This window comes from Hylaeus volcanicus, chromosome 5 (assembly GCF_026283585.1).
Source record: "Hylaeus volcanicus isolate JK05 chromosome 5, UHH_iyHylVolc1.0_haploid, whole genome shotgun sequence".
Taxonomy (NCBI): Eukaryota; Metazoa; Arthropoda; class Insecta; order Hymenoptera; family Colletidae; genus Hylaeus; species Hylaeus volcanicus.
Genome location: NC_071980.1, coordinates 2734797 through 2757545, shown reverse-complemented (window position 1 = coordinate 2757545; position 22749 = coordinate 2734797). Strand labels below are relative to the sequence as shown.

The window sequence follows — 22749 nt, the reverse complement described above, 5'->3', positions numbered from 1 at the left end:
GGAGGGGAGGAAACCTATCCAAGGGTGGGGGTACATTGGGCGCGGCCTAGGACGGCCGCGCACCGCGTTGTTATAAAAATAATATCAGTGTACCCAGCGCGCTTTCTTGTTAGATATCCCGGCCAATATAGCCGCCGTCAGCGCAGCACGCCTGCTCCAGCCGTGTGTGTTTTACTCGACACCCGTGTGCTCATCCGTTAGGTGGCAAAACTCGTGACACCGAGCGTCACTCTGTCCTCGACGCGCGTTTATGCCCCCATTGATCGTCGTGATCGCGGCCAGCGCTGATCGAAAACTGAGAAAGGGGTAGCAGGACCGAGCGACGGCTGGGCAAAAACCGAAAGAGGGAGAAGAGAGAACCGAGGAAAAAGTGGCGAACCAGAGGGAGGGCACACCCACGTACAAGCGTCGTTTACGAGCCGGTGGAAGCCGGGGTGTCGTGTCGCCTCGCACTTGGTCCGTGCTGAAAAACCGCGCACCGGCGCCTTCTCGCCACGCGGTCGATTGATCCACGTGCGTCAGGAGAATACACGAGTGTATTACGTACGAGATAGAGTACCCGCCGAGACTATCGTTCCGTGGGAGACGCGACTCTTTTTCCATCGGTGTTTCCAGCCTGTTGTGTCATCGCGTGAAACGGTGTTCAACGGGTGTAAGGGAGAGAGTGAGAGTGAGAGTGAGAGAGAGAGAGAGGTAGCAAGAAGCAGTAGCGGGAACCGGATAACGCACGGTCCCGGAATCGTCCGGAGCGACCAATCACGTACGAGCTACTCGGCCTGTCTCCTCCGTTCAGTTGGTAAAAGTGCTCGCGCGTCTTCGATACGTGTGGAGGGATTTCTCGGTTGGCCGAAGCAAGACGGCAGAGACGGCAACGAGAAAGAAGGACGCCACCGAGGGCAAGGAGGGTAAGGGGAGGTTCGTAGAAAGCCCGAGGAGCAGAGGAGGAAAGTACGAAACTGCTCCACCCGCGCGAGTTTCCCTTTGGCGGTCGTTGAGAGAACGAGACGAGCGAGACTCCGTCTTGGGTGGAAGCTAGCCGAACCGGTGCCCCGTGGATATATACATCAGTTCCTTTCGCTCGTTATAATTCTTTCCATCATCGTCGTTGGTGGATAATTTCTCAATCGTTATATATATATATATATATATACACATATATATTTATATATCGTGTGTCTCTGTCGCGAAGAAGGTGGAAAAGCCGAGAGGAGAGGAAAAAGAGAGAAAGAGAAAGAGAGAGAGAGAGAGACAGGGACAGTGCTCAACGAAAGGGTCGAGAGAGCCGTGTGCGCGGAGGACGAGAGAGGGAGGAGGAACACGCGCGAAGGAGTACGCGAAATTAAGGAAACGAGAGAGGACGCTACTATACGGACCTAACCGAGTGTGGCTTGTAACGTCGACACCGTGTGTTTCGTAGTCTTCGAAGCATATACGCCGGTCGTGTGTCCTATTTTCATCCTTTTTCTCCGAGAGCTCTTCTCTCTTTCATTCGTGCTCGTTCGTTTGCGCGAACGAGAAATCAAGCCAGTGTTAGTGCCAGTGTTTGTCTACCTCAGTCGATTAGCGGCAGCCAACGGCGAGAAGCTGCATTAAAAAAGAAAAAAAAAAAAAGAAAGATATTTAGAGAGAGAAAATAAAAATATATATATATAGATATATAATATACAGTATAATATATATACATATATATTATATTGAACAGTGCTAAACCGCGCCAACGATATTGTTGTAAATAATCCCCCGTCGGTTCTTGTGTGAGAATTACAACGAACGAACCATGTCTCTGGATAAGTTCGCGGAAGGTGGCATGTTGCAGAAGGAAATGGAGCGTTTGGAAATCGAGGAGAAAAACGGCGATACCACGAGGTAAATTAGTCATCCTCTATTTACGAATACACCGATCTTTCGTATCGTGTTTCCGGTGGAGTTAGAAATTCACCGACACGATTTCGCGCGCGCGTGACCACCGAAACTTCGCGCCATTTTTTTTTTATCGCCCAAAACCGTACCGTACGCACATTTTTCCATTCCGCGTAGACATTTCTCTTCATTAGCCGTGGGTTTCGCGTTACTCCTATCGTTCACGTGAACTCGACCACGTTACTCTGCTCCAACGTTCTGGTTGGCCAAATACGCGGCAGAGATGGACTCCTTCGTCTCTGCTGGCTTGTTTACAATCTCGTTGCCTTAGTCTCCTTACGTGACCCGTTCAATTTACTCCTCTTCAATCTATACTCTCGTACCGATAATACCTCGCCACGTTCTATCGAAATTTCTGAGCCTGTCTTCCCAACAGTCTCGAACGTTCCAATCCGTCCTATCTACCCTTTATAACTTACCTAGTCAGAAGTGGACAAACCTTTTAACGGGATAAAAATTTCTTCGATTATCCGTCTACCACTCGTCGAGGATCGAGGAAGAAAGTATATAAATGAAAATAGTGCTCTGTCGACGAAGTACAGTGTCGTATTATTCGAATCTGACTTCTTGTAAATTCACGTTTCTTTTAAACATGCAGCCACGTTGCTTACAATACAATGCGAGTCGTAATACATACTATATATTCGTCTTCTTGGACATGACAGCACCTTGTCGTTCGCCTTGTGTTTAAATCCAATTACGGAGCATTAATTGAAGTAGGGTTGTATACACCCCCATCCGTGAACCTCGCCCTTCCATCCAGCTTCTACGTAATACAATTCTTGAACGTACCTGACGCTGATAAATATAAAATTCCGATGAATCTCTCGCATTCCTCGAGAATTTCATCAAAATCAATTTTGTACCTCTTCGAAAGAAGACGCGTTCGCCTTTGGAAAATTCCGCGACATGAAACGACTAGATGGAAAATTATTTCCGCTTTTGAAAACGAGCACATCGGTCCACATCGAGATAACGTGGCTTGGAAGGAATTCGTTTAATCTGTGAAGTATTCTAGGAACTTTACGATGCCTGTTGTAACCGCGTTTTCGGAGCTAGGTTGGCAATAACAAACATGAACGAATATTAGAATACCCGTAACGGTTCCCCGTGTCAACAGATCATCCACAAACACTTGACGTGCGCGCACACGTACAGAGGAAAGGCGACTTTTGAAAGGCGGCAAGTTATTAACGGTCTCGTATACGTCCCCGAGCGGATTACACATTGTGTCTGACCAACGTTTTCGTCTATTCGATTCTCTGCCGTCGTTACATCAGATTTTCAAATCGATCTTAATGCGTTGGTAATTAAATTACGTAATATCGAACCTTTCGGTGTGTTTTACGATCGTCTGAACGGATATTTATCGAATTTCCGAATTTGAAAGTGCCATTGGTTCGTTAATAATGTCTTTCTTCGGTGTTGGTTTCTGTGGACGTTGTACGTAACGTGTAGTGCTTGTCATATTCAGAGAATAATGAAGAAAGTCACATTCGCATCGAATTTTGCATGGTAGGTTGTATACGCTAAATTTAACAAAATCGTTAACGTAATATTTTATCTTAGTACTCGAGCAATCGAGTTACTAGTGTTTAATACTTCTAATTTATAAAACATATGGCGAAGGTCTTGGACGTAAAGTTTCGGAGCGTTTGTGTTTAATAGACATTGTAATCCAACCGACTAACTAAACACGGAACGTGGACTTCCGGTGTGCTTCATTGTCGCGCGTGACAGGTATAAAACGATTTCTTTTCCTCTTCCGTAACCTGTTGGCCGACCGCGTAATAGAATTTTGTTGTCTCGGTGGATCCCCGTGTTCTTAGAAACCGGATTTTTCAACGAAAAGAATTTATTTAAGTGTGTCATGCCGCGGCCGCTATCAAAGTTCGTGCTTTCGTAATAACTGATTCACTTCGCGATATCCCCCAATATTGTAGTAGTAGTCCACGCCGTTAGAAGATGACCGTCCCGTTAAACGACTTGTTTTTCTAGAACGTTTGATCGACGATAAATACGCGCGCTAGTATTACCCGTGAAAATACTTCCGTATCGGAGCAGCTGCTCCAATATCGCTCCTAACAGAATAGTAAAATCAAATCCTCGTGTATACCAGGCCTTTGCAACAAATTATCGAATGTAACGAATAATAAACGTAATTGTTCGACCGCGTCGTGGAAATAGAAAAATGACGAGCTCCCAACACGCTCCGGTTTGCTTTCCTTCGAAGGTGAATCGAACAAGTGCTTTCGCGCGATAGACCTCTGCGAATAATTTGTTTGTTGTTATTTGACTTTCCGGTGGGCGTTGTATAACTGTACCGCTTTGTTTTTCTTTGCTAGCCGTGGCCTTGACGCCGCACACGTGGCACAGCTTCGCGACCGTCCCCGAAATTAGGCGCGATCGGCGTCAACATGGCGTAAAATGAAAATTCATCGTTGACGAGCTCATATTTATACCGCGTACGAAAATGTGGCGATTTTATAACCGTGTCGATATTCATTCGTACATTCATTCATATTTCATACATTCGGAGATGGACAGAAATTTTAATCGTATAACAGATAAATAAATGCACAGTATAGCCGTTTATAAACGATTGAACAGTTTCTGCTCTTTTAACGTGGAATATAATTTCAGATTCCATCATTCGAACTCTAATAATTATTCAATTTTATAATTTAGTAAACAGGAATACATGGTTCGAGGAATGTTATCTAGGAATTATTATCTAGATAAGACTTATCCAATTCTGAATACACGTGGCGTAATACGTTCGAGCATTTGTCGTGCCATAATAACAATTACGGTTTATTGGGGTTTCGGTGTGTTGGTCATTCGGGCTAAAGTTTCGACAATGGTGTGACGTAGATAAAATCGTTCATTGGCTTTGTTCTACCCGCAGAATGTCTTCCGTTTTTACGTACAAAATATGTATTCGTTTATCAAAAAGTATGTATCATTTAAATGATTAACAATTGAGGAAACATTGACATGTATATGCTGTTTCTTTAGTGCAAACAATTTTAAAGCTATAGTACCAAAAGTATGCTCGTCAACATAACCAATAACTGATGACTAATCGTCAGATTCGAAGAAGCTGTTTCACCGTTTTGACTCACACGTCTTGTGTCACCTTCGGATTAATCACATAAAATTAAGATTATTAAACTAGAAAGATCCGAAAGAAAAGAAACGTGTACGCTGGCTCCAAAACCACAGTGGCCGAAAAGCAGTCTTGGAATAATGATTCATTGGAAGGCGACGCGATAAAGGTCGCCGACAAAAATGTCCACGCGGGCACTTGAAGCGGCTGTGAGCATGCGCGTGTCGTTACGCGCGCGAACATTCGTTTATCGTGGAAATATAACGTTAAAATTACAATTCTAAATATTAGACACGGAGAAAACTCGAAAATAGTAAGCGTTCAGGCCATCCTCGAGAAAATCACATTCCGATCTTTTTACATTCATATATTACGTTTACATTCTACTCCCTTTGCATTTAGATAGCAATTTTGTCAATACTCGGTTACATTAGACACGAATAAATGAATTTTTGAAGCACAAACTGTGGGAGAAGGTCCTCTCTGAATGAAGGCCCCGAGGCAAGATGTCTCCTTTGCTTGTTACGCTGCCTCTGGCAACGTTAATGGCAAAATAACGCGAAACGGTGAGCAACCGACTTCTTTGCTCGTCGATGGCGATAGTTCACGTCGAACTTGGCGGAAATTTATCGCCAGCAACGAAATTCGACGGAGAGACACGCGGAACTCGAACTTCGTATCGACGAATGCGAAACACGTAAACACGGATATTGAGACTCGACGTTGCCTTGCGTGGATTCTTTTCTTTTTTTTTTTTCTCCCCTCTGGGCCGATGTACTCTCGAAGACACGTGGAATTCGAGTACGCGATCGCGAGCTAGTTTAAAACTTTCCACGCACACTAGCGCGAGCGAGAGACGTTATTGTTTCCGACTTCCTCGCGCTTCCTTCCTACAGTTTCCGGCCTCGTTAGCGCGTCGCGTTAACTGCCATGCCAATTTTCCGTGTTCAAGGAACTTCGAACACTTGGGACATTGAGAAAATTTTCGGTCGATGACGGAAATATTCCACAATTCGATGGCGCGATACCGTGCTTAACACTAGAGTCACCGAGGTTAACGCACGACTATTATGTCACTGTATCTTTGAATTACAGGGGTGAAGGGTGAACCAGCTCCTCGGTAAAATTAAAAGCACCGTTAACACTCGTGTAACTTCGAAAAGAAGTCATGCACTTTAACTACTTATTTGAGAAGAGTGTGGGAATAAATGATACGCAGAGCTCTGATACCGCTACTATTAGTATACACGCGGAATGATCATAACAGCATATTAACCGAGCAAGTATCGGCGCTCTCACGAACGTATCGAATGTAATAAACATAATCTAATCTGTGTACGATAAAAAGGAACCGACAATGCCAAAATTCTTTTAATACGTACAACTCCGAAATCGCGTAGATATAACACAAGTGTCGGATTCAGTTCGATATCCACGTAATTCGAACGTAGATGGTTCGATATAAAGCGTTTAAAGTGTTTGTTATAGTAAAATGCAAACAGAAAAAAAATTCCATTCGACGAATGGCGCATTATAGCGCTGCTTTGGGACTTTTCCAGTGGCTATTGTTTGTTTTTTAGTGGAAACTTTGAACGCGTGCAATCGAGGTAACTGCGATCTACGTGGAAAAGAAAGTTATAAAAAGACAGATTGAGTCTGCAACGAGCGATATATCGAGAGCCCGCGCCGCACGCGGGGGCGTTGTGTGTGGCTCAATCTTTTGGTGGAAACGCACATCAAACCTTTTCCACATCGGTAACGTAGGTGTCTGCGCGTACGAGTTACTGGCGGTAAAATTCAAACGTCTCTAGATAAAACGAACACTTGTCGTCGTTTATTTTTCGACAGAGTCAAATTCTGAAAATTATAAAATTTCGTGGACATTTACGGAATTCCCTATTCTCGATTGTCGAAAATGCGGGAAAGAAGCTTCCTCGGGCGTTCCTGATACCTTCTCAGGTAACCAAATCTGGGAGTAACGACAGAATGGAAATAGGTTCTTAGGTTTCACATTGGACGGTTTCAAAAGTTTTCATTTGTCTGCGTCGGAAATCCCTCTCTGGGAAATGTCGGACAAAAGGTTCAGGTATATCTTGTCCGTACTGTCAGGGTTACATCTGCGTCGGTTCGATTGTGTTTCGAAAGACCTGGACCGATTTCTAGGAAGGCTCTGGAATTAGTTCCTTAATACTTTTCTCTACCTGAGTTTCACCACCTCGACTACACACGGAAACGTCGTATGTATTTCACCTTTTGATAGAATTGTTGCAACACCGGCCCTCTTGCGAAACACGGATTTTCAAAGCGTTCACGCTGAATCTTTTGGCATCTCTTCTCGTTCCTTCTTCCATTGTATCGTATCGAAAGAATGGTTTCTTGCATTTGCTTGTATTTCCAAAAGAAACTAGCTATATTTAATATTCATTCGCAACGAAGGAACATCCTGTTAAAAATGTCAAAAATTTGCAGAATATAAAGGCAATAAAATTAATAACATCAAAGTCACGCCGTAGACTTTGATGTGAAACACATATGTCTCGAGGCGGAGCGATGAATCTGAATCGACGGCAACTTAATTAACGTGGTCGGTTTGTACGTGATACGATTTTTTTCACGATGCAGCTAGCCATTTGAGACTGAGATAGCGCAGCGTAGAAATGGCTGTCGCCTTCCATAGGGTGGACGGCCGCCATTTGCAAACCAGCCTTCATCGCCATGCATGTTCATTAGCATGCTAGGTGATACCAGTCGAACCACCATTACATTACGCTTCTCTTGACGCTTGACAAAATATTTATTTTTCATATCGAAGATTTTTTAAATATATCAATTGCGTAGAATTCCTAATCGTCGATGGATGTTGAATATTGCTTTTACTCTATATTGAACTGTTTCATCGAATAAATTGCTTTAGGTTATTTTTTATTTGTTATCTACTGCTCGAGTACAATTACATATTATATATTATATAAAAACTTTCTTAATACATTACCTCATTTAAAAAACTGAATGGTCCCTCGCACCAGCAAGCCCCCGTTTCTTCAATTACACCAGACTAAAGGTGATCTCTCTCCCCGTTATCGTGAAACGTGCAAAGTTTATTCTGCGACTGGTGCCTTCGTTGGCGAAGATGCATCTGCTGAGCACATTAGCCCCCGCGATAATTTGCGGAATTCTCTCTGGTCAGCTTGTTCGGAGTTCTTTGCACTTCCCTCGTCTTCGTCGGTGGGATGTCGAGGGCTTGTATATACCTCGCGGAACGGAGAAAAAAGAAAAATGGAGAATCGGTTGCCCCCCGTGTCCGTTCTTCTAGTCTTTCGCCTTTCGTCATCGCCCTCGTTCTCGGAACGACAAAACGAATCCGCGAAGATGCTCGCGAAGTCTGTGTCAGCGGTTTCTTCCGGTGTTAACGATCCCTTATCACGCCTCGACGAGAATAAACGGCGAAAGTTACGCTTAATTTTCACTCTGACTGCGTTCGAGTATGGTATCGTCACGCTGGAACCCCACTTTGTCGCGATGAGGGGGACACGGACCTCTGGCACCGTGAAAAGGGAGATCCATCCGAAAATTTATTTCACCCTTTCAGATCTGGCGTCCACAATCGGGGACACAAAAATTTCAAAATTTCTATTGTTTAGAGCGAATATCCTTATTTGTGCACACGAGGAAAAGCCAATTTTCCTCGAAAATTACACTAGTAGAATTTTTTGTTTATTTTTTCCATACTAATTTTAGTCCAAGTTAACCCTAAAAATTAAGTAACATTAATACGAGGAAAAAAATTCAAGTCTGTAAGCAAATATGGCTGACAAATGAATTTCCATGTTTGTATCGCAGGGCAAGCTGTAGAGCATTTTTTTGAAACCCTGTCTTTCCTTAAGTTTACGATTGCAACGTGTATACCGCGTAGACGCTTCAGAAGGATTGCCAATTAGTGGACAGTTACGGTATGGGTTACAGTTCGTTGGTGTGTGCGAGGGGCGAAGAAGAAGCGGAGGAAGCCACGAGGCGCGAGTCGGGCCCGTACGAAATTTTAATTAAATTTCATAATCTGGAGACGACGCTGTCCCGCGCATTGTGTCACGACCGGGACTTAAGCTTTTGTCGCACGAGCGACGGCGAGTCGTCGTTCGTCGTTCTCGTAGAATATGTTGATGTTGCACTCGCCCTCACTCCTGTTTCCAGTAGCGTCGCGAAATGACTGCACTGGCGCGGCTACATTTAATTAATTCCCGGCTGGTCCACCGACGGCGCCGAGTCGCCGTTTTTTCCCTCGCGGTAAATAGCCGCGCATTCCCTAAATTCGATTAAAACTATAATCAGCGTCGTGCCACTGGGATGAAAAGAGATCGACGTCGAGCGCGGGGAGGGACAAGCGAAGAGATCGCGAAATTGGAAACAGTTCTCGTTTATCTTGCACTTTTTCGACGTGCATTTTGTGTCGGATATATTCCACCCCCTCCAATTTTTAAAATTCTATTTTACGTTTGATTGGATTCTCTCGATTTTTTTTTTATATCCCCGAATGCATAATACCCGGGAAATTAGTATCCCTTATCGGTGGCGTCGATATTTCGAGAATTTATTTTTCAGCAAAGCACACCTGGTTTCGAGGATAAATAAAAATTAAAACGGATATCCGCTCGGGACGTCTATCTAATCTTACGCGATTGTATCATTCGAGATCGAGGTCTAAATACAGCACTCGGTTATTGATTTTCTCCGTTGTTATATTTTATCGAATACCTGATTAATCTCCATGAAAAAAAAAAAAAGAGTGGTAGCATCGGTGGATGGTCGTTATTCTTGATAAGGTTCTTAGCGTCCAGAGATGGTTAACCGTAGCGGTAAATGGTTGACGGTCGCCGTTTGTCCTTGGTCGTTGGTCTCTGGTCCTTGGCGGTAGTTTCGCGTAAAATTCGCGTGAAACTCCTATGACGCCGCGACTTACAGGCGTGTGCTTCGCCCCCGCACCTTCCCAAAGTATTGATTACTTTCCGCCCGTGAGAAGGAAGGGACGGGTGCCAGGGGGGCGACAGAGAGGAGAAGAAAGAGGAAGCGGCGGAGGAGATGGAGAAGGTCGGAGGGAGTAGAATGAGAGTAGAAGGGGTTGCTGCTACCCTCTGTCTCTGTTTCTCTCCGGAGCGTTCAATTTGCTCGCACATTCTCTTTCGTTCTCTCGCGGCCACGCTCCCTCCTCTCTGGCTCATCTCTCTTGCTCTCTGGCACCCTACGTCTCTCTTCCACTCGCGGCTTGCGGATCTTCTCGCTCGCGCCTTCATCCGTCCTTTCATTTCGCCAGAAGCTACCCACCGACACGACGACCATCTACTCGGACAGAAACACGGCCCTCCGTGTATATCTGAACTCGTTAGGAGGCGGATTCCAGCGATCGGGCGCGAAATCGATTGTTTTCCAATCGCCTAAAGTGTCCCTCGATCGATGTCCCCCTACGGGATTCGAAAAAAGCTGGCTGCTTTGTCGCCGAACTTTCCTGCTGGCGGCTTGGTCGCGGATTTTCTCGCTTTCGACGCTCGAATCCTGCTATCAAATGTACCAGATCACGGGAAAGAATGGACGCAATTGTTGTTATAGAACGAAACGTGACATCCGCTGTGTCGATATCATCCCCTCCAAAATTTTCTCAGAAATTTAATAGAGGATCGATGCCTCGTGTGTCGAAGTCACCGCATCGCGTTTTATCATTTTCTGATAAAGTGCTCTTGAGATACGAACCAAAATTAAGGCTAACGTGTACGTGTGTTCGCACATATTCATAGGCACAGAATTTGTCCAAAAATGTAATCTCGTGGGTGTCGTACATTTTTAGATAGAAATCGTTGTTCCGAATGTCGTGGTTATCCGACGAACCACTGTCGATGGCATCAATGTCTTAAAAACACACAAGTACGCGACACTAAATTTGACGTTTTTTTGATGCATCGTTCTTAAGACTCAAAGCAAACAATTTTCTCTTCGCAGACGAGTTATTGGATTTGAAATAAAAAAAAAAAAAAAAAAACAGTTGAAGAGACACGTTTATCCAACGTGGCTCGTGAAATTTTAATTAACAAACATCCCGGTAGTCATAGACGGTCTTTGAAGGCAGAATGGCGGCGCGGTCGTCGAAAAGACGAAATCAGACTTGGAAGTCACACGGATCTACAAAGGGCTAAGAGGGAAGCTGCAGATGGTATTTCTGGGTTCTACCTTCGGTTCATCTATCATAGCTCGCGGGATCCTGTGTTCCCAATTCGAGCAGGATGTAAGAAGAGTCGATCGGGCTGACTCTCGCCGACCGACCAGCCGACGGGCCAAGGACGTAAATCGGCGTCGTCGGGGCCCGGATCGGCGCTCCTTTTCAAACGGGGCGAAACTCTTTAATTTCGCATCGCCATAAATAATTTGACCGCAGACCCGTGGCTTTCCTGGAAGCAGGCCTTGCTCTTCCCAGACGCTGACGCTTCGTCTCGACCGTATAACTTGACATGCATCATACGTGTTCCCGTGCTGCCTACGTGCTTTTCTTCGGCTGTTCGGGGCCCTACGGTTTTCGTGGATGACTTACAGTCGACTCTCGACGGCCTCGAGATTCCCGTACTCGTTAGAAAATAAATTTACACAAAAGTCAATTCCTCTCTGGTAAATATTAATTCGAACGATTGGTTTCTTTCGAGGCGAAGTTTCATATTTTATACGTTCCCATTTCCAAGATTCGGATTTAATTCCGTTAAACTAAATCGTCTTCTTCGGTACGATACCGAGGCTAGTAAACTGGTTTTTGAGATACACTACCGTTCAAAAGTTTAAGCGTCTCTGTCCTATAGCTATCGAATAATAGTATAACGATGTCCCCCAAACATTCCCTCTTCGTCCAACTTTTTCATTATTAACGATCCAAGCTCTGAAAAGCTGCGTTCGTCTACCGATATCTTATCACCAGATAACCATAGGGTGAACAAACTTTCCTACGCTTCAAAAAATTCCTCTCCCGATCCTTTTTCCATCGGGCAACCCAGATTTCGCCTAACTTTCGATCCGTGCTGTCGCGCAAACGTCCCGGTCGTTGTACAGTTAATTTCTGATAAGGAGGAATCAAGGTGTATCCAACTGGATTAACATAAGAGGTGAAAATGGAACGACAGATTTAACGAATTTAAATGCAGAATTAGGGCACGAGGAGATTCATCGTTCTCTCGGTTAAAGGTTGACAAAAATATTTAACGATCTCGTTGTCGGGACACGGTTAAATCCGATCGCAGTCAGTTCCGTATCTATGTCACTATAACTTGTGCATTATGCACGTGTTCGACAAATTTGGGAAGTTCGGAAATCAAAGGACCCAGATTCGACGGAGATATATTTAGCGTATGTCGCCTACCCTTTGGCTGTGGTCTGTTCTAATGGGATACGTCGATTTGACGTTCACTTTTGACCCAGATTTCAGCGGACGACTTATATCGGCCGATCAGATTAGACATTCCTTCGTTAATATTCGCGTTAGACGTTGGAACAGAACGTTTTCGGGCGCCGATAAACGGCTGACATTTCTTTCGCGGATAATTAATCGCGTTTAAGGTAATTTATTCTAAGAGTATGCATATTAATCGAATCGCTTGAAACCGAGCTGGATTATCGGTGGCATTCTTTTACACTCGATTTCGATACAGATATTCCAATACTTCGACTTTCTGAGAACGCTCGGGTCGGCTAAGAGTATGGTAATGTCGCCTAACAGCGGCTGTTGTACGCTAACAATTCACCATTTACGATATCGTATTCGAGGGCGGAAAATTTCCTTTTAAATACGCAGAAATTCAAATCAATATTTTTACGTGTCCCTCTAAGAGTCAACCTGAACTGCCCTTTGCTCGCTACAAATATCCTCCGAATTTTGGGTTATCGAATTCCTGTCGCTCGTTCAAGAACGAAACTAAACATTTCATGCCGGATGTAATTGCCTAAATCAGGATCCCGTGGCTCGAATCGAGCCACTCTCAATTTAAATCAAACCAACTACTTTCCGATACTCGGAATAAGTTAACTTCTTTGTTAACCCTTTTTTATCGTTAAGAAAATATCGATCGCGATCCAAGTCGAGCAACACCATTGGATTGCTGTCTGTTTCAAACAACAAATGGCAAACGTTTGGCGCAAAGAGCTCGAGCGGAAATTGTCGATCGCGAAAAATCGTGATCGTCGGCCGCTGCGGTGGCCTTTTATTATCGATCACGAACGGTCGAACCGCGCGAAAATATTTTCACCGAGGGAAAGGAAGAAGTGAAAGCCCAGACAGACCGCGCGCGGACTGGCACGAAATGACGGACCCATCTTCGTTATCAGTGTACACGCCGTCAATTTTCGTAGGCGCGAATCGGGCAGCCGTGTAATCACTTTAGGTAGCACTAACTTTCGTAGTCTCGCCGAATCGATCCGCGTTCGGTCGGTTCCGACGTACCGGCCGGTAATCCGAATGGTGCACTCTCGCGTTCCTTCGGCTCCGTCTATCTTAAGAGGCTTTACACAGTTGAAACAATCATAGACAGGCCAGCGTTATCCATTCTCGTCCAAACGAACAACAATTACAAGCCTTTACATCATTTAACCCTTCGGGCTCGACGAAATTTTCAATTCGTAAGTCACGTTTATAAAAGACTAAAAAACAAAGGAGTGCGATACGAGTATAAATAATCGTTTAATAAAAACAAACAACATAGTTCAATCCAATCGTGTTGCTCGATTTGTAACAGTTCGAAAAAGTGTTTCGAGTAAAATTATACTCGCAAAACAAATAAATAACATGTTCATTATTCAAACCACTGATAGTACCAGCAACGATATTGACTAACGATTCCTCGTTTCTTCTTTGTTCCAGGTAAGGAATGCTTGGGAGTTCTTTTGCCCTTGAATCATCGTGAGCAAGCATGGTCGCGTGACTCTGTTCGATTAACCCATTGACAGATTCCGTCGAGCGATTTAAAAAATTTCCTTCCTCGAATGTCACTCGTAAAATTACACATTGCGTCCCGCCGCGGTAGTTTCGCAGACGCAGACATATCGACGAAAATAATATTAAGGTGAACCAAAGGCAGCAAAGTATTATATTAACTGAAAAGATTTTCGTAATGTTTTTTATAATCAGAAATAGAATCAGAAGTGACGTGAATTCACGTCAGCGGTCGCAAATGTGTTGAGTCCGTCTTGGAAGGATTTGCAGGTCGTATTGGGTCAGACGTTTCGGTTTGCCTTCGTATGTCCATATTCTACTTACCGTAGCGTAACCCTTTAATCAAACATTCAAGCAAATCAAACACTCAGAAGCATCGAAATCGAGCCTGTCGATGGGTTAAACGGACTAGTCGAAAACAGACGCGGAAAACGATGGGCTATGGGTTCTGAGCAACAATTTTCGAGAGATAGAATGGTGAACGATGACCTCTCGCGCCTACTCTATCTTTTATGTGCCCTCAGTTCGCTTTAACCAACGCCGACCGACATTATGGTTGATCGAGGTAAGATTGCTAGCTGTACCGGGATTATTCCAGGAATGGGAAAAGATACGGTTCGCGATTTTTATTAATCGATCGCGAGACATGGCATCCGACGATCTGGTCTACACCAGGCAGCATTTTTCGAAACTGGCCGAGCTACGATCGCCCTCCACCGCTTCCCATCTGTTCCCATCGCAACCATTTCGCTAGTTTGTTTCTAGCGGCAGGGACGGGCAAAATTCTTACCTCGATAGTTAGCTTTATTTGTTCATATACAGTCAATCCTATGAATATTCGTATCCTCTACGTCTATCGAAGAAGTTTCGCTAAATTGAATAATAGTTTTGATATTAGCAAATGAATTTTTCATTATAAATATCTCCTAAAATATTCATGGTGCCCATCACTGAATCAGATTATCATTTTTTCCTGTAATTTCGCCGATGATCGCGAACAGCTGGACGAAAACGTTGAGAAGGCATGTTAAATGGCCTGTCACGGCTGCAATCGACGTTACCGATCGATGAAAAATAACGTAATCACTTTCACGACGTGTGTAAAGAAACGAGGCGCCCGGCCGAAAGTTACGAGCGACTCGTGCGTAGTCAACGTCGATTCCAATCACGTCGCTCGATTACAGAGCGGATCGTCTCGTTACTTCGACATGTTGTTTTGGTGCACATGTACACGATCATTGGTCGAGTTAAGAGCCGTGGAGGATACAACCGGTATTTGCGTGACTGTGACAGGATAAAAAGCCCAGAAGGGCCGTGGGAGGAAGCACCAGGCGTGTCTTTCAAAATGAAGTCCTCTTTTATTATGGCAGGGCAAACAAATTCTTTCAATCGTGGCCTCTTCGCTATCATCTCCCTTTGAGCCTAAATGTAGCCATCCGGTGAGCCCTTCTCGTTCGATTCACTTTTTTTCGAGTATTTAAGTACAGCCCGGGCCAAAAGTGCGACGCGTAATTTTTTTTGTTACTTTCTTCGGGTACTACAATAATAAAGTCAGAATCGTAACTGACAAAGAATTTTTATGGTGTTCTTTGGATATGAACGAAATAATTTATTTCCAAAATATAAATGAAAACTGTTTTTATATTTTTATAATAAATACTTCTTCCCTCGCGAACAGTACCATAACGTTTCCCTTATTCGTCGAGACCACCAGGAAAATAGATGGCGAGCAAGTCGATACTCGCGATCGATCTCGCATGGAAGTTTGCAAATATCGCGTGTAAAGCGGATAATAGAGCTGCGGAGAGATCGCGCGGGAGATGCGTTCGCGGAGTCGAAACACCGAAAACCATGAAAGTTCCGACGATGTAATCTCCTCGAAATAACTGTGATTCAACGAACTGTTTCCTTTCATTTCCCCGAAGCGACGATCGTGCCAGAAAAAAGCGCCCTTTCGCCGCTGCTTCGTCAGTCTCTTTGCAAACCCCGCGCGTTACGTGTGCCACGGGGCTGTGTTACGGAAACGTGTGAGCTCCGCCAAAGTATCCGCTCTCCATGGCTCGATGTGTTCAACTTCTCCTGAAAAAAAAAAAAAAATTTCGCTCGACCGTCCCTGGTAATCGCTTGTTCACCGAGCCTACCCCCATCGATTGGCACGCAACCCTCGAACACCGGCGAACCCGTAAGATTTCGCTGGCTAAACGGTGCAAAAATGAGTTGTTCCAAGATTATTATCTGGATAAATATCTCGAATGAGAAGCAAAAAATAATAGAAAACTTTCAGCTATACAGTCAGTCTCATAAGTATTCGCATCCTGTATGTCTATCGAAGAAATTTCTTTGAATTAAATGACAATAACGAACCTTACGTACGGTTAATGCGTATGCTACTGTCCATTTTGTATTTTGACAGTGTTGATAAGAAATGATGCTAAATGAAACACATGTTACGAATGAATTTGAAGGGAATCGATTCCGGTGGCGTCGATTCGAGATCGATTCGCGAATCGAACAACCCCAGCCCAGGTGCAGAGTGTTGCTTTCCCCGGGGCTCGTACCCTGGCCTTGAAATTTCCCTCTCGGTGGAGCAACCCCTCGCCCTTCGGCCCCTGTCGCTGGAAAATACGCAAGGCTGGAGGTGGAGATAAAAAAGGAGAAGAGGGAAAAAAACGAAGAAGAAAAATGAGGGAGAGGTGATAGACGAGGGTAGCAGGACGCGGAGGGGGCGAGAGGGGATGGCGGAGGCCTGGATGGCAATGCCCAGCGAGCGCGACCCTGCTCGCGATAAGTTTGCACAGAGAGCGAGAGTGCGTAGAAAGAGAAAGCTGAAACGGTCTCACGGCAAAAGGGAAAGAGAGATGCGAGCTTTCGAGGGTACGGTCGAAAGGTGAAGAAGAGGCGGAAGGGTGCTGGTGGATTCAACGGATAGAGCGCGGAAGGGGTTGTAGGGGGGTGCGAGGAGGGAGGAATCGCCACGACTCCGACGGAGTCGTCGTACGGGGTGGGTATACTGGCAGGGGTGGTGGTGGTGGTGGTGATGGTGGTGGTGGTGGTGGTGGTAGCGGCGTTGGACGAGTAAGAGGGTTGGCATGGAAGTCTCGTGGAAGTCCAGAATAGGGATGGAGAAGCGACGAAAGGGGCGCCACGTGCTACGTGGGAGAGGGTCGTTCATCCCCGGGTCAAGGTTACCCTCCTCGCAGACCTCACCCTCGCTATTGCCAGCACCGTGCCATTTACCCTCAGCATCGCGGTTGCAGCCACCATCGATCCTTACTTTGCTTTTTCTCCCTGGCACCTTCGGGGAAACTCTTCCGCGATTGTTCCGCCCGGGTTTCGTCCTCCATCGAAACTTGGCTTCTTCCTGCGCGACGATCCTCTTTGTACCTGGGTCAAGGTTATCCCCGCGGCTCGGACTACCGAGCGATTCCTCGAAACGCGTTAGCGTACTCTACTTCAGCTTCGGAAAGTAAAAATGGGTTACTATCCCCACTTTGAACTGCTAACCTCTACTGATATTTATATTCCATAGCATTATTATTTTATTAACCAGTTTCACGAACTACGTGATCCCGAATATCAGTTTCGAAATACGAAACGCAACGTAACCATCGGAATTCAGAAATCAAGTTTCCAGACCCTACAGAAATAGTCTCCGGTAATCATACTCTAGGGGTGAACAATGAATCATCGATTGCCCTGAAAAACCCAGTAAAAATACCAAGCTGACCAGCTTTCATCCCCCTCGGTGTTGCTATCGATGACTCTTCCTCTTTAGACCGAGAGTCGAACCTGCTTTTAGATCGCGCGGCATGAAAAGTAATGACTCGTTGCTAATGAGATAGAATATGGAGATAGATGTGAATAGGGGACGACTAGACCGAAGGTAAATAAAAATAGAAAATAGATAGGGAATATAGATATACGGTGGAACTTTGATGGATTTCCAGTTTCGAAGAAACGAGCTCGTTCTCGTATCATTTCGGTGACACCTGACGTTCCGTGGAACGTTCCACGGTTCGCAAACGAGAAGCTGTTACGCGCCTCGTACCTGGATAATCCCTTTTCGATTCGTCGCGGCATGGAATCGATGCTTAAGCCCTGCCCATTCTTCGTCGGAGTACCGTTCTGTCGGACTTGAGAAATGTTTGCGTTGCGGAGGACCGCCTCTCGTTCCCGGCTTTACGTCGACGACGGCTTGTCTCGTTCGGCGGCGGGGATTATTAAATTCGCGTGCGCCCAGGTCCGGCTGACTTTTATCAACAAATGCATATGACGTGCATGAATGCACTTTGCGATTCATTAATCTGATGGAAGACCACTCGTGATCCTGAATGTACTCCCACTGGCCCTGGGCGTTTACCCCGGGCTTGCCTCGGCTGCAACTCTTTTTATCGATCCTTGTGCACAGACCGATACTTCCGTGCCTTTCATCAGCCAATCAGGGCTACGCCTCGCGCGTCCAAATAAAAATTGCCGACACGACGCTCGTCAAGACGCGGATATTTTCCTCGGGATGAGAATCGATTATCAATTAAAACGGATTCGCGGGCCTGGACGACGTTGAGATCGGGGTATTTGTCGCGATGATGGAAACGAATCCGAATCTCTATGCTATTTATCGATACATCTATCTATCTGTTTCTTTTCTTTCATTTTCGTTTACGTATGCTTAAATCGAACTGTCTATGGTTTTCTTCCAATGGATAATTCTTACGCGCGTCTCGTTGACGGAGAGCGAGACATTCTTGTTATTGATCATCAAGCATGCGAACCTGCTGCAGCCAGTCGTGGTATGGCGTCCGTGTGAGACGTCCTACGAACAAATCATGAGTAATTCAGGTGACGTTCGATGCGGTGGGTCCGTGAGTTGTTGAACGGAACCATTATCAGGACTGCGCATAGAACGCGGTGTATTATTCTTTTATGCGTTCCCAACAAGCGTTGCGTGAGGTCTGGGAAGCTTGTAGTCTTTCTTTTCTTTGCTGATAAAATTTCTTGGAAACTACCGAGGCTTGCAAGCAATACAATCGAAATAATTTATTGGACCTCGAGCCTGCAACACTGCGGAATTAATTACTCCTTAGGAAACGATGGCTGTGTGGAATTTCGAAGATCGGGTGTGAGTTAAGTATCTTCCAAGACTCGAAGATTATTTTAATTGTGCTGGGGTATCGATAGAAATAGAACCAGTCATCTAAAGAACCATAAGCACATTCGTGTCGCACGATTACTCGGCGGTTATTTGAGACATCGTCATAACATTTGTACGAGAGCTATAAATTTCGTGTCAAGTTGGCAGACCTCCCAGAAGCAGCGGAGTAATGCCCGATAAGGCTACGGCGGGGATGAAATTTCTTGACGGAAACCATAAAACGCCGTTACCCTAAAAATCGTATCGTCGCCACCTCTGTTCCATTCCTGGGCATTAAAAGGGGTAGGGTGCATGTTTCTGGCAGTGGTGCGTGCACGCCCTAGTATAAAGCCGAGCTTTCCCTCATTTTCTTCTTTTCACATTACGGTATCTTCTCACAAGATGCTCTCGTCTTGATCGTAATGATTCGATGAACCTTGAACCTCGATTCAGATTTGGCACTGTTTGGGTTCCACGAGTCGATTAGTAACGTTCGACAAGGAGATGATAGAGAATCAATGTATCGGAGCCCGAACCTCATTTGCTCGCTTCATAATTTACATATACTTCCCTTTAATGCAAGAAGCCACTTCCACTTCTTCTTTATTCATTATCTGAAATTTTTATTCAGGTAAGAGTTGTGACCATTTTTGGTACTCGTAGAAAACGTCGAGCCAAGAAACGCTGCTCGTAAAATCGCGTCGTGTCACGCTCGACTAGCGACGCACGTTTTGCGTCATTGTTTAGTAATCGCCACGGTGAATCCCGCTGCTCATCGTGAAAAGAATGGAGCGTCGAGCAGCTTTCGTAAATTTGTCTCTTCCCCCGACGTTAGGGCAGTGATACTTAGCCGCTAGACCGCGAATATTTGTCATCTGAGGAATAATTTACTACAGCTTTTACTAGAAATTATCACGACGTATATTTAGTTGTACGTATATTGTAGCAAGAGTTTCGAGAAATGTTACATTAACGATACGTTAATTTTATACGAGTTTGATTATCGGTTCTTGTAAAAATTCTCGAAACATATATATTTACCATTGAATTATTGTTCTTATACTGATTCAAGATTAGGACCTGTGGCGAGGCTTTCACCTCCGTAAATCGTCCTTGCCGGCTCGAGAGGACCGAGAATCGTCATTGTGAGAGCTTGAAAAGGTTAAGAACCACTGCGTTAGGGATTCGTCGTCGCAATTTTGTCTTCCTTCCGGTATCGTGTCAATTTGAATGCATTCACATCGGCATGACGCATAATTCGCGAATGCCGGGGAAAGGAAGAAGTCTCTGGCGTTAGGGTAGCATCGCCATAAACTCTCATTCTCTCTTATTTATCACCCTCCGCGTGTACCATTCCTTCGCTCATCCGCTCGGCGAGCCTACCATTGTACGGAGGAGGAAAAGAAGGATTGGAGAGGGAAGGGGGACGAGTTAAGAATGCATTTCGCGTTCGTCTGGCCGCTGTTCTCCTCGTATATACAGCGATTAAACGTAAACCCAATAGAGACTTATTAAAAGAGCAGTACCATCTTTTCTCGGCGCATTGAAATTCATCCCGACGCGTGTCGAAGTTAACCTCCCAGCGGTCGGATGAAGTCATTCTGATGTGCTTACTTTTAAGTATCTTTATGCTCCGCGAATCGAGAACTTTTTACCTTTTTCTTTCCCGCTGATAGCAAATTCTCGGGACACTTGGAATAACTTAAATGTAGGTGTATACTCGTCGGAACATGACGAGGGTGAATTTCGTCATTTTTTTTCGGGAAAACTTTTGTTATCGAAAAATCGTTGTATATACAGTCGGTCCCATAAGTATTCGTACCCTCTACGTTCATTGAAAAAGTTTGTAAACTTTTTAGTTTCTAAATTAAATGATGGGACCGACTGTATCTTAAAGGTGATACTTTTCTCTATTAATCCAAGGAAACGATAATCCCATTTTCCGTCTCTTAACAGAGTTATGACACAGCCGATCATTCGAAGCGTGAAATTCCCATAACTCGTTGGTCTCTGTCCCTGTCACGGGACCGCATCAATTTGTCTAGAAGCGGCAAGAAATTTCGCCCGTAGAGGGTTAGTTCAATATTTAAGAGCGTCTGGGTGAATGTGGTATGAGCACTTCCGAAAAAGAACGAACGGTCCCGTTTCCAACCCCCGTCCGAATATATGCACTTCGCATTTGTCTACCCACGCTTGGTGCGTCCGCGATGTTTATGTGATTCACCGATGCAAAGGTGGAGGTGGAGAAGGAAGAGCACCAAGGGGATGCACGGGTGTGTAGGGGGGGGGTGGGAGAATCGTCTCCCTTCCGAAATAATGTCGAGTATACCGAACGCAGGAACGTAACCAAGGGAGTGCACGCCCGCTTATTGCCTTAAATTGCTAATTGGGCTTAGGAGCGACGCTGCCTTTCCACAGCGCGGCTCTCGCTCTCTCCGTCACTCTTGCACCCATCCGAAAGCTCGTCCTCTCTCTCCAGCTCTCTGTTCTCTGCCATCCTTCTTTGCTCTCCGGGTAGATCCCCGACTTCGACTTCCTCGATGCCCATTGTCGGATGTCAGACCCTTCGCCTCCTCCCTCTGCAACGAGCGACAGAGACGTAAGCCGCAGCAAGAAGAAACGTCGGGGACGAGAAAAGGAGCAGGGGGGCGCCGGTTACCAGAGAGAGAGATTAACGCACCCTGGTTCTTTTCTCCCCTGTCGAAACAGCATTTACCCCCATTGTTTTCTCATCTCTAAAAGTTTAACAGGATCGACGCACGGTACCTTTTCAAATCTGGTCGCGGGACTCCCTCTACCTCCCCCGTGGATCCCTCCAGTCTCTCTCGACGTCCTGACTGAGAAAGGGATGGATCTACGGCGGCGAAGACACCGACACTTGCGAGTTTCTTTGGACGACTTTGGTAAACCGTGCGTGAAACTGCTCTTGAAACTGAGAGATGAGGGAAGCTGCGGAAGAACCTGGATTTCAACCCTCTAAAAGCTGTGGACTCGTTTTTTTTTTTTCAATCTAACAGCTTGGGTAACAGTGATTTTTGATTAATGCGTCTCCACCGCGAACATGCTCGCGGGCGTAATTTGTTATTCGTAATCAAAACCATAACACCAGTGGACGGTAGAATTTTAATTTTGTTCTCCATCAACGTTTCAATCTCGTAAATTGAGTAACTGTTTTATTAATCGACGTTTCATTCACAAGATCGCACGACCATCTTCGAAAATATATGGTAATTTTATTGATATATGGATACATTTTCGAAAAAAAGCCACGTATCCCTGCATGAATAAAATTAATGTTTGAATGCCGACGAAAATTAATATTGCATACGTTCCGGAAAAGAGTCACGCAACTTTGTGATAAAAGCGTCGATAAGTTGCATAATTATTCGGGCGTTAATTAATCGACGTTTCGGTCACACGGTTGCGTGAGCTTGGTCAGAAGTATGTATTACTTGCATTGTTATTTTCATTAACCCGGTTGCTTGGCATTTTTCATGAATAAACGCAACACGTATTGAAAAGATTACGAGTGCACGTTGTAAATATTAACCGCGATTGTCGTGCGATCTTGTGACCGAGCATCCGATTAATTAAATAAATATTCGATCTAACTATTCGTGCTCGCTTCATGGAAAGAGT

The 22749-nt window shown here is 45.0% G+C and overlaps 1 protein-coding gene across 3 annotated transcripts in view; it reads left to right on the top strand.

Annotated features, from left to right (window-relative positions):
* The window catches only part of LOC128877068 (insulin-like growth factor 2 mRNA-binding protein 2), an 86691-nt gene that overhangs the window by 31231 nt on the left and 32711 nt on the right, over positions 1–22749 (top strand). Inside the window, exon 1 of one of the 3 annotated variants that reach the window (XM_054124030.1) lies at positions 319–1866. The exons of 1 other annotated variant lie outside the window; for it this stretch is intronic. In XM_054124030.1, coding sequence (XP_053980005.1) covers positions 1778–1866 — 89 coding nt within the window. In that variant the 5' untranslated portion in view covers positions 319–1777. Of the gene's footprint in view, positions 1–318; positions 1867–3168; positions 3436–22749 lie in introns of those variants that run through there. One more of the 3 variants, XM_054124031.1, reaches the window with a different exon arrangement.